At 41.9% G+C, this 15,409-nt stretch overlaps 1 protein-coding gene across 2 annotated transcripts in view; it reads right to left on the bottom strand.

The window, feature by feature from the left end:
- ABCB5 (ATP binding cassette subfamily B member 5) overlaps positions 1 to 15,409 on the bottom strand; it is a 133,846-nt gene that overhangs the window by 44,715 nt on the left and 73,722 nt on the right. For both annotated transcript variants that reach the window (XM_075315382.1, XM_075315383.1), the window contains exons 10-13: positions 13,833 to 13,946; positions 10,604 to 10,714; positions 5,731 to 5,856; positions 5,410 to 5,613 (exon numbers count right to left, since the gene is read on the bottom strand). In XM_075315382.1, the coding sequence (XP_075171497.1) occupies positions 5,410 to 5,613; positions 5,731 to 5,856; positions 10,604 to 10,714; positions 13,833 to 13,946 (555 nt within the window). The remainder of the gene's footprint in view (positions 1 to 5,409; positions 5,614 to 5,730; positions 5,857 to 10,603; positions 10,715 to 13,832; positions 13,947 to 15,409) is intronic.

Raw genomic sequence — 15,409 nt, 5'->3', positions numbered from 1 at the left:
AAGCTCTCCTTACTTGCCTCCCGGCCGCAATGCGGAAGGAAGGAGGTGGGCGGAATGTTACGTCCCGCTTATCTCCGCCCCTCCGCTTCTATTGGGTGGCTGCTCAGTGCCGTCGCTGTGACACCGCACGGACCGCCCCATTAGAAAGGAGGCGGTTCGCCGGTCACAGCGACGTCGCCGGGCAGGTAAGTATGTGTGACGGGTCTGGGCGATGTTGTGCACCACGGGCAGCGATTTGCCCGTGTCACACAACAGATGGGGGCGGGTACCCACACTAGCCATATCGGGACCGATATCGCAGTGTGTAAAGCCCGCTTTACACTACGCATCGAATTTTCGCGAATAGTGCCGACCTATTCATTGGATATTCGTCGAAGCGGATATTTTGATATCGCTAATATTTACATAGAAAGAAAATTTCAACCAAAAATGGGAACAAACTTACTGAGCTAGATCAAGGAAAGATGGAAAGAATACATGGTGAACTTCTACAAGATTGACTTAGTGATACAGGATAAAACTGAGACTGGAAATTATAGCAAATTGTACGTCTTGAAAGTCGAAGTCATTGTTGTGATAAAGTTTGAGTCAAAAAACAAAGCACATGGATCTAATCATGTTCCAATAGAGCTAATAACATCTTTTGAAGCAGCAGTTAAGGTCATCATTACGCGCCTATGCCAACAAATATGGACAATTGGTAAATGGCACCAAGGACTGGACAAGATCGGTGTTTATTCCTATTGCGAAGAAGGGAGATGTTAGTGACTGTGTAAATTACCAGACTTGTGTTCATACCTCATGCCAGCAAAATGCTATTGAAAATCCTGCAAAGACAGTTACAGCCTTACTTGACAAAGAGCTGCCAGGGGAACAAGCAGGATTCAGGAAAGGCAGAGAAATGATATGTAACTGCTAACAATAGATGGATAATGGAAAAGGCCAAAGAATACAATAAGGGGCTCTATTTTGCTTCATCAACTACATCAAAGCCTCCGACAATGTTATTCACCAAAAACTTTGGAATACCATGAAGGATATGGGTGTGCCGAACCATCTGATCAGCCTCATTAGAAACCTTTACATCGACCAAGAAGCAACAGTATGAACAGGACATGGTGACATGGCATGGTTCAAAGTAAAGCGAGGCGTCAAACAAGGCTGCATCCTGTCACCATTTCTCTTAAGTTTATATACAGAAGCTATTTTCAGGAAGGCTGGACTTGCCCAAAAAGAAGAAGGAATCAAAGTGGCTGGACAAATCATTAACAATCTTAAATACGCACATGATACAACATTAACAGCAAGAAGCATAGATGGAATGAAGGACTTATTACAAAGTGTCAAGATGGAAAGCTCGAACATGAGACTCTTACTCAATGCAAAGAAGACAAAAATATTGACTACGACCAGGTATGACCGGGACACGTTTGAGATGGTTGATGATGAACTGGAAGTTGTAAAAGACTTCAACTTACTCAGATCAATGACCCCTCAAGATGCAATGATGACACCGGAAGTCAATAGGAAAATTTCTATGGACAAATCAACAATCAAGTCACTGGACAAGGTCTTCAAATTGAGGAATATTTCACTGGTGATAAAAATACGGCTGGTACATAGACTGGCCTTTTCCATAATAACATATGGATTCAAAATCTGACAATAAAAAAACAAGACAGAGGAAGAATCAACAATTTCAAAATGTTGTGCTGGGGAAGGATGTTACCAATACCATGGATGGCAAGTAGAACAAACAGCTAAATTTTGGAACAAATTAAGCCAGACATGTAACTCAAAGCAAGGATTACCAAGCTACGACTTCCCTACTTTGGACACATCATACTAAGAGAGCAATCACTGGAGAAGAACATCATGGACAAAAGAATAATAGGAACAAGTTGAAGAGGAAGACCAGCAACTTGATGGCTTGATGCTATCAAGATAACAATGGGAAGACCCTGGTAGATCTATCTAGGCTTGCACTTCATTGTTCATATATTGAGTCGCAATGGTTCGTGCGCCAGGAAAAGGCCATTAAATAATAATAACTATGCAAAACACAGGTGTCTGGTGTACTTTTGCCTCTTCCATCAGCTAATCTTTTAATGTGTGGGAAATCAGACCCTAACCAATGTGAAATTGATGAACTATCATAAGGAGAAGTCACCATTATTTAAAGACTTATTTTTAAGTGGTTTCTTGAGCAGCACAGAGCTTACAGTCTTCTTACTTCCTGTTCTCCAGAAGGTCATGCTCTTATCCTTCAGTGAAAGTTCTAGTTAGTAGCAGAGTTGTAGTGCGGTAGTACTATACAGCACAGCACAAGTTTTGCTGTAACACATTCAGCCATCATAAAATACAAAGGAAACAAAGAAAAAAAGATCTGAAAAAACAATTTCTGATGGAAATATGTGCAGGAGGTTGAATTGACTAATTAGAACTAGAGAACTTACACTCACACTATGTGAGTGGCTGAAACCCATTCACAAACACAACCAAACCATCAATGCACTGTAATCAGCCTAAGTAGGGCTGCCATATATTGAAGATAATTAAAACGGGGATTCCTTGCAACAGGAGGGGTTGAGAGCTACCTGCCTCCCCCCTGCTATGCACAGTTCCTCATTTCTACCATCCCCTTCCACGGTTTCGTAGTTCTTGGCTGGCGCTTCTTTTTTCCTTGTTTCAGTAAATTCAGCCGTTAGTTGTTTGTTTTGATGTTTACGCTGTTATCACTGTACACATCTCCCCAGTCTCAGCATTTTTAGCTTTGTGTTTTAACCATTTATATGAAATATTATCAAAAGTAGAAGAAAAAAATCCAGTTGTATAACATAAGCTGCCTCACTCAGATCCAATCTTGTTTCCATAAATATACAGTGTCTCTATATATGTAGGTATTCTCAAGCATTGGCCTGTATCAAGTTCTATTTTATCATCCTTAAAGGAGTATTCCCATCTCCAAGATCCTATCTCAATATGTAGCAGGTGTAATGTAATAATAATATTAGCAAATGCCTACAATTAAAAATGTAGGATACTTCTCCTGATATACCCATGTCTTTTACCTCATGTGCATGGGTATATCAGGAGAATGGATGCAGCATAGGTATCCATGGTTATGCTCACTGATATAGTGACACTTATTTAGTTAGTTGCTCCCCGTGGTCATTGTAAAACAGGGGCAACGTGAGGCGCTGCAGTCATGGTCAATGTGTCATGCAACCCCCTGATCCTGCTACAGGCAGACTAAGGGCCCAGTAGATGTCTCGGCTTTGTCCACTTACTTGCCACCTGGGGATACTTCGTCTCTTCTATCTTCTGGTTCAGGGACAATCAAGGAGACGACATAAACAAATTATTTTTTCTTTAACACAACTTTACTGTACTTTTGTCAGAGTTTCTCATACAAGATGCAGTCACTTTAAAATCCTTCTTCTTTTTCTGTTCCTACATCTGTTCCTTTAGCAGCTACTTTCAAGCTGTTCCTTTCCTTGTGCACTCCTGCCCTATACTATAATTTCTTCTGTCTGTTTCTGATACTGTTACTTCTCTTGGCTGCGTTCTCTCCCAGCAGACCAGTCCAACCCTGTCCGATACCTAAGGACATAGCTCTGCTCTGTCTTGTGCCCGGTGCTTCCCGTGAAACACCAATGTCATCGAGCAGGCCGCCAACAACAGACCTGCTCATAGGGGGAATGGTTTAACCCAAGCACCACGCACACCCTGATCCTCAGGCAGCCATCTTCTTCTCCCTGAACGTTTCCCTACACCCAAGGACCTAGTTCCTAAGCTCATACCAGGGGATAAACCTTTCATTAACCCCTACTGTACTTGCTGGGAAAATGCCACCGAGCTATGCTATGGCACCTCACCAGCACTGTCTATTTAACCTGCACCTTTCTAACTCTGCTACATCTTTATATATAATCTTCTAACCCTTTACATAATATCATAAAAGGTACAAAACACATTACATTGTGAAAGTCATATAAACATGTGACACCCTGGCAAAACCAGGTAGTCACACATTAGGCCCCCGCATAACACCTTCCCACTAAAGTTTACATCTAAGCCGACAAAATCCTAGTCACCCCCCTAGGGTAGGAAAGACACACCAGTGGGCGGGACCATGCAGATGGAGAATGCGCACCGAGGGGTCTGGAGAACCCGGGGCGGGAAAAGAGTGAGTTGTTGTGAGTTAAGCAGTAGTTCAAGTTCAGTGAAGGTGGAGGTGAAGTGGAGTGGAGAAGTTGAGAGGAGAGAGTGAAGTGCCAAAGCAGAAAGGAAAGGCGTCGGGGTTGGAGCCCGGCGGGCTGGCTATGTGGCAGATGGTGGTCCATGTCTGTCAGGGACGGAAAGACAGCTGCCGGAGATCTGAGGTGGACCGGGGCAGGGTTGTAGCCCGCCAGTACCGACACCGGAGAACCGACCCGAAAACCATGCACAGAGGGGGTACTTGGACCCTGAAGCCAGGACCGGAACCAACGGCCTAGCTAAATAACCAATTGAGGGCAGGATTATAGGTCCTTTCCCAACCAAAGTCCCAAAAACAGAAAACCACCCACCGAGAGGGATAGGGCATTTGCCAGGGCTCAGCGTCAGCGGGCAAGGTTCCCAACCAAAGGACCGGGAGCGGACTTCCGTGTTTCATGCCGGGAAGTCCACACACCACAAACACAAAGTACAGAGGGAAGTGACATTGACCACCAAACTGGGTGTGAGACCAAAGTACACCTGGCCGCGGCGGCCCGCCTCCAACACCTTGGTTTACCAGGACTTTGTGTGAATTATTCAACCATGAGTAACTAAACATCCCCCGGTCCGACCGGGCACAGCGGCCCCTCCAGTCACCATCCCCGGCATAGAGACACTGGGCCCTGGGGCATCCATCCCTACCCATGGAGGGGTTAACATCCAGCTGCCATCCCATCGCCCCCGGGTGTCCCCTAACAGCAGCGGTGGTGCCATCCTTCACCACACACCGTGGGTGGCGTCACAGACTATTAACATCCCTCGAGCCACACTGTGGATCCGGATCCGAGCAGCCTGGCTGCTGGCACAGGGGCGGCACAAACACACATTACGCAATATTAAATACGACACTGTACCCTCTTTGGCCACTAGATGGCACTGGCATAAAATCTACTACAACATTGGTTATAAACATTTTGGTCAGGGTCTGCAGAGGAGAGTTCTTCACACGTCGAACACCCCCTTACATCATAACCATGGATACCTAAGCTGTAATGTCCTGCAGATGAGGTAAGAGACATGGCTATATCAGGAGAACTGAACTACATTTCTAATTGGAGGTATTTGCTAAAATTCTTATTATTACACTACATAATGGAATAGTGTCTTGGAGATGGGAATACCCCTTTAATGTTGCCATTGATCGCTTACCTCAGGCAGTGCCATAATGAAATCATAGGCATTAGCTTCTTTAGCTGCAGCTTCAATTTCCTCATTAGTAACATTTTCTCTTCCATAATTGATATTTTTCCTAATAGATGTTCCAAACAAAATGGGCTCCTGGCTGACCACACCGATAAATTCTCTGTAATGTCTGACATTCAGGGATCTTATGTCATGACCATCAACCATTATCTACAACAACACATCAGGCAACGTTTGCATTAGTGAGGCAACATAAAAAACAACAAATAGAGATCTGTACCACAAACATTTTTCCTGGAATGCAACAAAAAAGCAAAAATTTATTACCAATCCTTCTTGTGGGTCATAAAGTCTCTGTAGAAGCTGCACTGTGGTGCTTTTTCCACATCCACTCTGTCCGACCAATGCCACAGTCTGTCCTGATTTAACTTTTACATTTAGTCCATTTAAAACCTTTAAAATAAATTAGTTTAACATTCTTATAATATATTAAACACAAAAAAAGTTTTAGCAGTTTAGATCTTTTTGTGGTGGTGTGGTGAGTGGTGAACACAAAAGCGTTACTAGATATTATTTTTTTGTTCATATTGTAAACCATTCAAATTAAAGGCACAACCTCATGTTTTTGTATAAGGCCTCTTACTGTGTCCATGTAAAACAAAAATGTGTTTCACGGTCCATGATGTAGGTGCGTGTGTGCGCCTGTGTTCCATGTGCTTTCCTTGTGCTGTCCATGTGACAAATGAATAGCATACAGACAGCATGAGCTAGTATACTTACCTGTATCTGGCGCTGCTGTCTCCTCCAATCAGTGCAGTGAATAAGCAATGAGCATAATGAGCGGGTCAAGAAGCAGCAGCAGAGACAGCAGCGCTGGAGACAGGTAAGCATAAAAATTATTTCTTTCTTATATGAACTGTGTTTTCTCCAGTACATGTCACACTGATGTCACACAGATCACATCACTGTGTGGTCAGTGTTACACCTGTGTTGCTGGAAAAAAACAGACATATTGCTGTATGGAGCACATGGACACACATGTGCTCTACATGGACACATGGTCCTTGTGAAAACACGGATGTGTGCACAGACCCATTGATTTTAATGAGAGTACGTTTGTCTGTGTCTCCAGTATGTGTGAAAACTGATGTCACACATACCGGAGACACGAAAGTGGGAAGGAGGTCTAACACTATTAATTGTGCTGCTGCAGTTTTGAAAAAGAAGAGAATGCAGTTCGCTGAGTGGAAAGGTGAGTACATTTTTTTTTATGTGTATATAAAGAGCTGCAGAAGAGTACACATTAATACAAGCGAGAGATCAGGATGGGGACATTACTACAAGACGGAGACTAGGATGGGGGACATTGCTACAAAATGGAGACCAAGATGAGAGACTTTACTACTAGATCGGGGCTAGAATGGGGGATATTACTACAAAATGGGGACTGGTATGAGGTTTTTACTACAAGATGGGGACCAGGATGAGGAACGTTACAACAAGATGGGCACCAAAATGGGGGTTGATCCTTGGGAAACATACTTTCCCCCAGCCTTTTTTCCACAGTAAACTGACAACATTGGTTGCAAGTGAAAGGTTTTTATCTGTGTGGGGGATCTAGATGTAATGTATGTCCTTTTGCCCAAAATAGAAAAACTGTTATTTTACTTCCTTCTGGTAAGACGCATATGATAAAATCTTTTATCAATTGTGATACAGATAATGCAATTTATTGTACTGAATGTGCCACATGTGAATTGCGCTATGTCGGATATACTTCTCGTAAAATAAAAAAACGTGTGGCTGAACACATTGCAAACATTAATAATGGCAATGCTTCATATTCAGGAGCTGCCACACACTTTATAACTGCACATAGGGGAAGGTTGAATAGCTTCTCCTTTTTTGCTATTGAGAAAGTCAATGCATCCACTAGAGGTGGTAACAGGATGAAAAATCTAGCTTTGAGAGAAGCTTATTGGAGTTTTAAACTAAAAAACAAATTTCCAGAAGGTATGAACTATAGAAATTATTTATATTATATATATACTGTATATATTGAATAAAAAGAAAAAAATCCTTTTTTTTTTTCTCTCTTCAATGTGTTCAGTTACACAGTTCGTTGCAATTATAATGAGATTAAATATGACTTGCTCTATGTCGTTGCTGAAATATAATTAATTGTACTTTATATGAGATACTCTATATTACGGTGTTTCACAATCCCTTCCCCCTTCTTTTTGTCCAATCCTACTTTTTTGTTTTTAGTGTGTGATTTTAATCATGTGTTACTTATTGTGTCTAACTATATTGTTGATCTTTGCCTATAAATGTCTAGAGCTTGCTAAAAATGTTAGCCTATGATTAAGGACGCTCTTTTGCGTCGGAAACGCGTCAGGGTCTTCTAAATATGGATGGACTTTTTTAATACCATGTGACAATAAAGAAAGAAATTATTTTACATTGGATGTGCCGATATCTTTTCCTAGGATGGAGGACATTGCTACAAGATGGGGACCAAGATGGGAGACTTTACTACTAGAAGAGGGACAGGATGGGGGACATTACCACAAAATGATGACTGGTATGGGGGAGTTTACTACAAGGTAAGGGACAATTTTACAAGATGGGAATCAGCATGAGAGACAATACTACAAGATGGATTGGAATCAGGATGGGGTGACATTACTACAAGATCGGAAACAGGATAGGGAAATTACTAGAAGAAGGGGATCAGGATGAGAACATTAATACAAGATGTGAACCAGAATGGGGACATTGCTACAAGATAGGAACCAAGATGGGGGACATTCCACAAGACAAGGATCAATTGCATTCCTCTTCATGTACTTTTTACACTGTATCTGTACATGTATATATTCTGGCTTACGACCGGATCTTGCAGCTGTATTTGTATCCCATAATATACTGACATCTGGGCCATATATGACAACTCCTCCACCCAATTCACTTTTTGTGCCTCCCCTATTTCCTCATAAATTATTTTCTTGAGAGCAGGGCCTTCTCTCCTCTTGGTATCTGTTGAATTTTGTTATTCTGTAATGTCTGATATTGTCTGTACTTGTCCCCTCTGAATTGTAAAGTGCTGAGGAATAAGTTGGCGCTATATAAATAAAAATTATTAATACTATTATTATCAAGATGGTGTACATTGCTAAAGAAGAGGTCAAAGAGGTGGGACATTACTTCAAGATGGGGACCAGGCTGGGGTCAATACAACCCAAGTCCATAGCTTACCATAGGTACTCGCAGAGTGGCAGCGGCAAGTACAGGAACTCACACTGTCACGCAGAGTGGGGAGAGAAGACAGGGACGCGCAGAGCGGGGAAAGAAGCTAGGTATGTTGGTAATAGGGACACGCTAAGCTTGTGCTCTCCTGAAGTGACGTTAGTAGCCCTTAGCATGCGCACATTGCATAATGAGTCTGGAGACAAACACCCAGATTCAGTGCGCATGCTCGGGCAGAAGACATTTAATGCACAAGGGATTACAGGGGCGATGCCGTGCCGTCGGGGCAGTCATGGCAATCATTTATAATGCGGGGGGGCGTGATTTTATTAAAAAAAATAGCATGACTGATGTTGATTGACAATGACTGAAGACATCAATAGCACAACCCTTATGACAGAAACTCAAAGCATGAGATACATTCACCTAACCATAGAAAGTCTTTTTTTGAGATAACCACATAGCTGTTGTTTTTTTTTTTTTTTAAATCTTGTTAGTGATGCCTATAGCATAGTTTAAACCCATTCTGGCCAGTTTAATATTGAAAATGAGATGACAGGTTCCCTTTAAAGGCCCTGTTACACACACAGATAAATATTTGGCAGATCTGTGGTGGCAGTGAAATCATGGACATATTGTTCCATTTGTACACAGCCACAAACCTGGCACTGATTGTCCACAATTTCACTGCAACCACAGATCTACCACAGATCTATCACAGATCTGCCACACATTTATCTGTGTGTGTGACAGGGCCTTAAGTATTTGTTATCAGAATAATTGTCCCCTATGTGAATAGAGCCATAGTGAGCATGTGCTACCGTCACTATCTATCGGAGTCCTTTGCACTTCAATTCTATTTAAATAGGTAATTTTCAACCCTCTTTCCTATGGATTGGAGGGGATCTCAGCAGCTTGATCCCTACTGATCTTACATATATACTCTATCCTTTGGAAAGGTGAAAAATGTTATTTATGGGAAAACCCTTTTAAAGGGAACCTGTCACCAGATTTGGTGACTATAAGCTGCGGCCACCACCAGTGGGCTCTTATATACAGCATTCTAACATGCTGTATATAAGAGCCCAGGCCGCTGCATAGAGCATAAAAATCACTTTATAATACTTAACCTATACGGTTGCTGCAGTGCAAATGGGACAAATTGGTGTCTCTGTTCTCTTGGTCCATCTTTGTCTTCCTTCTTCTGAAGCCTGGGTGCATGACGCATCCTACGTCATGCACACAGGCCGGCATTGAGGTCCTGTGCAGGCACACTTTGATCTACCCTGAGCAGAGCAGATCAAAGTATTGTAGTGCGCATGAGCGGGACCTCAATGCCTGCCAGTGTGCATGACGTAGGACGCGTCATGCACCCAGGCTTCAGAAGAAGGAAGACAAAGATGGCCGAAATAGGAGGCACTGCACTCGGAGAACGGAGACACCCATTTGACCCATCTGCACCACAGCGACCATTTAGGTAAGTATTATAAAGTCATTTTTTCACTCTACACGTGGGCCTGGGCTCTTACATACAGCATGTTAGAATGCTGTATATAAGTGCCCAGTGGTGGTGGCCGCAGCTTATAGTCACCAAATCTGGTGACAGGTTCCCTTTAACTATGAAGGTCAAATGTTCTGTCAATGCCTCATAGCTTGAGCAACAGGGGATCAAGTGATTAGTAGAATGATGAGTATTAATCCTAATTACTTAGGACCATTGACAACAATTCTATTAAAAAAATTGTGTGGATTTGGAAATAAATGATTCTTACAAGTATACCATTTATAATCAGCGCAACATGAACCAGAAATGGAAAACACTGACATAGCTTTCAGCAACAACTGAAAGTATCACAGATAATATTAAAAATAATACTGTAGAGTAGTTTTTTATCCTTTAATAATACGAGGATTTGTATAAAGTGAATCAAATATGTGTAATTGTTCTTACCTGGACATTTGGTCGAGATGGATAACAAAAATGAACATTTTTAAATTCCACATCTCCTTTTATAATGTCTGGTCTGTATCCTTCTATGGAAAAGCTGTCAATACCAGAGCTCTAAAAATGATATATAAAGAGTATTTTTTTTTGCTACAGGATGTGGAGTTTAAGATTAAAATTATATCAGAGGTAAAAGAAGAAGCAAAGTTCAAAGATGCAATTACAGAGGAGGATATTAACAAATTGATGGCTATAGTCTTTATAGATCACAACAACACGGCTGCCTCTATATAGTGATAACAGGCATAGTGGTGGCTAATAGTGGTGGTTAGCAATGGTGTAGTGATTGGCAAAATGCTTGTATTTTTCTAATGAAGGGTTTATTTTACCCTGAAATCTGTAGCTTGAAGATTCTGCTTTTTTACTGCATGGCAACAAGTCTTAGGGCGGCTTTCCACACTACGACATCGCAGGTGTGATGTCGGTGGGGTCAAATTGAAAGTGACGCACATCTGGCATCACTTGCGATGTCGTAGTGTGTAAAACCTTTTTGATACGATGAACGAGCGCAAAAGCGTCGTTATCGTATTATCGGTGTATTCTCCGACATTTCCATAATGCCGGTGCAGAGACAGGTACGATGTTGTTCCTCGTTCCTGCGGCAGCACACATCGCTGTGTGTGAAGTTGCAGGAGTGAGGAACATCTCCTACCTGCATCCTGCGGCTCACGCCGGCTATGCAGAAGGAAGGAGGTGGGCGGGATGTTTACATCCTGCTCATCTCCACCCCTCCGCCGCTATTGGCCGCCTGCCGTGTGACGTCGCTATGACGCAACACGATCCGCCCCCTTAGGAAGGAGGTGGGTCGTCGGCCAGAGTGACGGTCACAGGGCAGGTGAGTCCATGTGAAGCTGGCGTAGCGATAATGTTCGCTACGCCAGCTATCACAAGATATCGTACCTGCGACGGGGGCGGGGACTATCGCACTTGACATCGCAGCATCGGCTTGCGATGTCGTAATGTGCAAAGCCCGCCTTAGATTTTCTCCTTTAACCTGATGGTCACCTACTATCCATTTATATAATCATATTGTAATGATGGCAGAAAGGATGAGGATAGTGGTTTGGGTGTCTGGGAGGTATAGTAAAAGACATCACTTTCAGCCTGGAGGTCTCCAATTTAACTAATGAGTAGAGATGGGCAAACACCAAAATACTCGAATGCTCGTTCCTTGATTCGAGCTGGTCAGACGCTCAGATGAGCTCAACGCGAGTAACGAGCATTATGGAAAGTCAGTGATTGGCCAGTTCGGGTTTTGGCCAAACACAACCAGCCATAAACAGAACATTTCCGGAAGGATGGCCGTTTTCTTTTTTTTCTGCCACAGTACGTCCAAGAAGATTGTTTTATCCACCTGGAAAGCCATTCAGAGACCGTAAATGGTTTTCCTTGGGGCGCTTGCACAAATCATGCAGTGAAGCGAGACTATGCTGTAGTCATTATTTCACAGAGGAAATATCGGAGCACCCGCAATACTCTGCCGAGCTTCGTGAGTACCTGAGCACACCAATGTTTGATTGAGTAACAAGCAGTGCCAAGCACGCTCACTCATCACTACCAATAAGGCTTTGCCTTGATATCTAAAGTGATGGAAGAATCGTTTTACCAGGTTTCAGATTTGCAATTCAGACTTTCAGTCGAAAAAAGATTTTCAAAGATTCACTAATGTTTATTTAGTACAAGCCACTATCCATTTATGAGTAGTAGTTGCCTTTCAATATTCTTGCAATAGTTTTAAGGTTGGCTTTGGACTTTTTTGCAATGAATGAGGCTGAAGGGGTTAAGTTCACTAGTTAGAAATGGTTTTTGACAGTTTTGGAAATGTATTTTATGAATCAATTATCTTTATCATTTATAGATATGTATAAGCTTCCATTAGGGGTTTGGTGGTGAAAGTCCATGTTTTTGAAAATGATCACTAAATATACTGTAGGGTTAAATGATACAGAAGTAGGCCCTGTAAATCCAAATGCACAACATTGATAAAAATTGAATGAAATACATGTGCATCAGATGACTAAATCACTCCTGGTGAGTAACAGATGGAACAATCAACTGGTACAGAAATGTGACATCGCATATTCGGAAGAACGCAACTCACATTCAGCAGTTGGGGCACTCGGTCCTGTACAGCGTACCAGCACTATTCTCACCGCATGGTCAGGCTTTTTATATTAGTATTACATTCCTTTCTGACTGAGAACTCCTCCCTCCACCCTGAGCATTTTCATTTAGCTGGATCCTACCTGCCATTACATGTAGGTTTTTTTAACCCAGAAGGAGGCCTATTAGCATAGGGTCCCGGCAAAAAAAGGTACGCCTTGTCGTCAGCTGCCGGGCTTACATGAATTGGTCAATTTGTAAATTAAGTATCTCATTTTTTCCAATAGCAGAAATGCAGTGCCAAAATTCCTATATTTCATGTTTTCATATTTTAGCTTTTCTGAGTGCTACTGTATATATTTTTTGTAACTTTGTTGAATTTTCATCTTGCACATGTTCACACCTAGTGGATGTGCTGGCCAGTCTTTTATATTGAGGGCAGACTTGAGCAGCACCCGGCACAGCCACCCTGGATACCTGATATACTATATCCATTCTTCTAAGACTCCGGGGGATGCCTGCAACTCTTAACTATTCACCAACACTACAATAAGTGCTCAGATCATTGTGCAACACTATTTAAAGGTTATAGACGACACCCAGCTCAATGTGGTTTTACTTTTAACTATTACTAGCCAACATTCCTGAACCACTTAGACAATCAGTTGATTGTTCCATCTGTTACTAGGATTAATTTAGTTATTTTTATATTTCACATGCTCATCTGATGCGCATGCATTTCATTTTTATCTCCATTGTGCATTTGGACTTACAGGGCCTACTTTTGTTTCTTTTAACCCTACAGTATATTTAGTGATCATTTTCAAGCACATGGACTTTCACCACCAAACCCCTATAGGAAGTGTGGCAGCTTGTATTTCTAGTTGGTCACCACACAGGACCACTTACTGTACCTACCAGCTGCTCCATTCATACTTTTGCTATGGTGTCCAGGTTATATTTTTCTTTTTATCATTTGACTAGCTAATCTCTATTATCCATACAATACTTTAATAATTCTATACTGGAATCTTTATGTTCTAATTTTTGTTTAAGTACGCTTCTGATTTACCTCGTCAATGACATGAAATATACCATAGGCTGCACCTCTTGCAATCGAAAATGCTTCAAGATGAGAAAATGCTTGACCAAGGCAATAACTGCTGATAACCACACTAAAGAAGACCTGTCGGAGAACATAATGTTTTAGCAAAACAACTCTACCATCAGCAAATATAGTATGTACTGTATTATGGTCAGTACTGTCCATGGTTTACATAATGTGCTTAATATGTCATCTATAGTAATACAAATGCAAATATTTTAACTCCTTACCAAAATTTGATATACATGTATGGTGAGTGCTGTGTGATCATGTATGGAGCGGGTTGAGGAGCTGAGCCCAATAAAAAAACAGCCAGGTTGAGTTAAATAACCAGAACCCGCATCTGATCTAAGCACTGTTAATTAGAATTAAGTGGTGCGATCCTAGGCAAAGGTTGCCACAATCTTCGTTATTTTTACTATAAACTGCAATAATTAAGCATTGTTGAATAATATGCAAGTAATCAAGTTATGTGTAGGTCTAAAAAATGTGAAATAAATAGGTACAAAAATAAAAATAAATACTTGAAAAGTGTTAAAAACCAAAAGAGTTGAATTGACCCCCCCTTTCTTAATTCCCCCAAAACTATAATTGGAATAACCACTTCAGTAAGTCTGCTCTTCCAAACTAAAAAATAATTTACCGTAACGCAAGCACTAAATTCCATAAAAGATTTGCATTAAATAAGGCCTCACAAGGTCCAATCAATGGAAAAATAAAAAAATTATGAGTTTTAAGGGCGCTTTACACGCAATGACATCGCTAGCGATGTCGCTGGCAAAAGCACCCGATCCATCAGTTGTGTGTCACGGGCAAATCGCTGCCCGTGGTGCACAATATCGTTAGGAGCCGCCACACATACTTACCTGCCTAGCGATGCCGCTGTAGCCGGCGAACCGCCTCCTTTCTAAGGGGGCGGTACGTTCGGCGTCACAGCGGCGTCACTAAGCGGCCGTCCAATAGAAGCGGAGGGGCGGAGATGAGCGGGCCGAACATCCCGCCCACCTCCTTCTTTCCTCATTGCCGGCGGCCACAGGTAAGGTGATGTTCCTCGTTCCTGCGGTGTCACACATAGCGATGTGTTCTGCCGCAGGAACGACGAACAACCTGCGTTCTGCAACAGCAACGATAATCGGGAAAGGAACGATGCGTCAACGATCAACATTTGGGTGAGTAATTTTGATCGTTAATGGTCGTTCCTACGTGTCACATGTAACAACGTTGCTAACTAGGCCGGATGTGCGTCACGAATTCCGTGACCCCAACGACATCTCGTTAGCAATGTCTCTGTGTGTGAAGCTCACTTTAGACAATAACAAACACAAACCAATTTCTTTTTCACAGAGCACTGAATGTTTTACAAGCATTAAAATATTACAAAACCTTGGCAAATTTGCTATAATTATAATCCATTTCACCTGGAGAATCAAATTACCGGATAAATTTTAACACATAATGAATACCGTCAAAACAAAAAAAAAATTCCATGTTAGAATTTGTTTTTCACCATTTCTCCCTCCTTTTCACCAATTTTTAGTACATTA

This window comes from Anomaloglossus baeobatrachus, chromosome 6, assembly GCF_048569485.1.
Source record: "Anomaloglossus baeobatrachus isolate aAnoBae1 chromosome 6, aAnoBae1.hap1, whole genome shotgun sequence".
In the NCBI taxonomy this organism is placed as follows: Eukaryota; Metazoa; Chordata; class Amphibia; order Anura; family Aromobatidae; genus Anomaloglossus; species Anomaloglossus baeobatrachus.
This window is presented reverse-complemented; position numbering and strand designations above follow the sequence as displayed.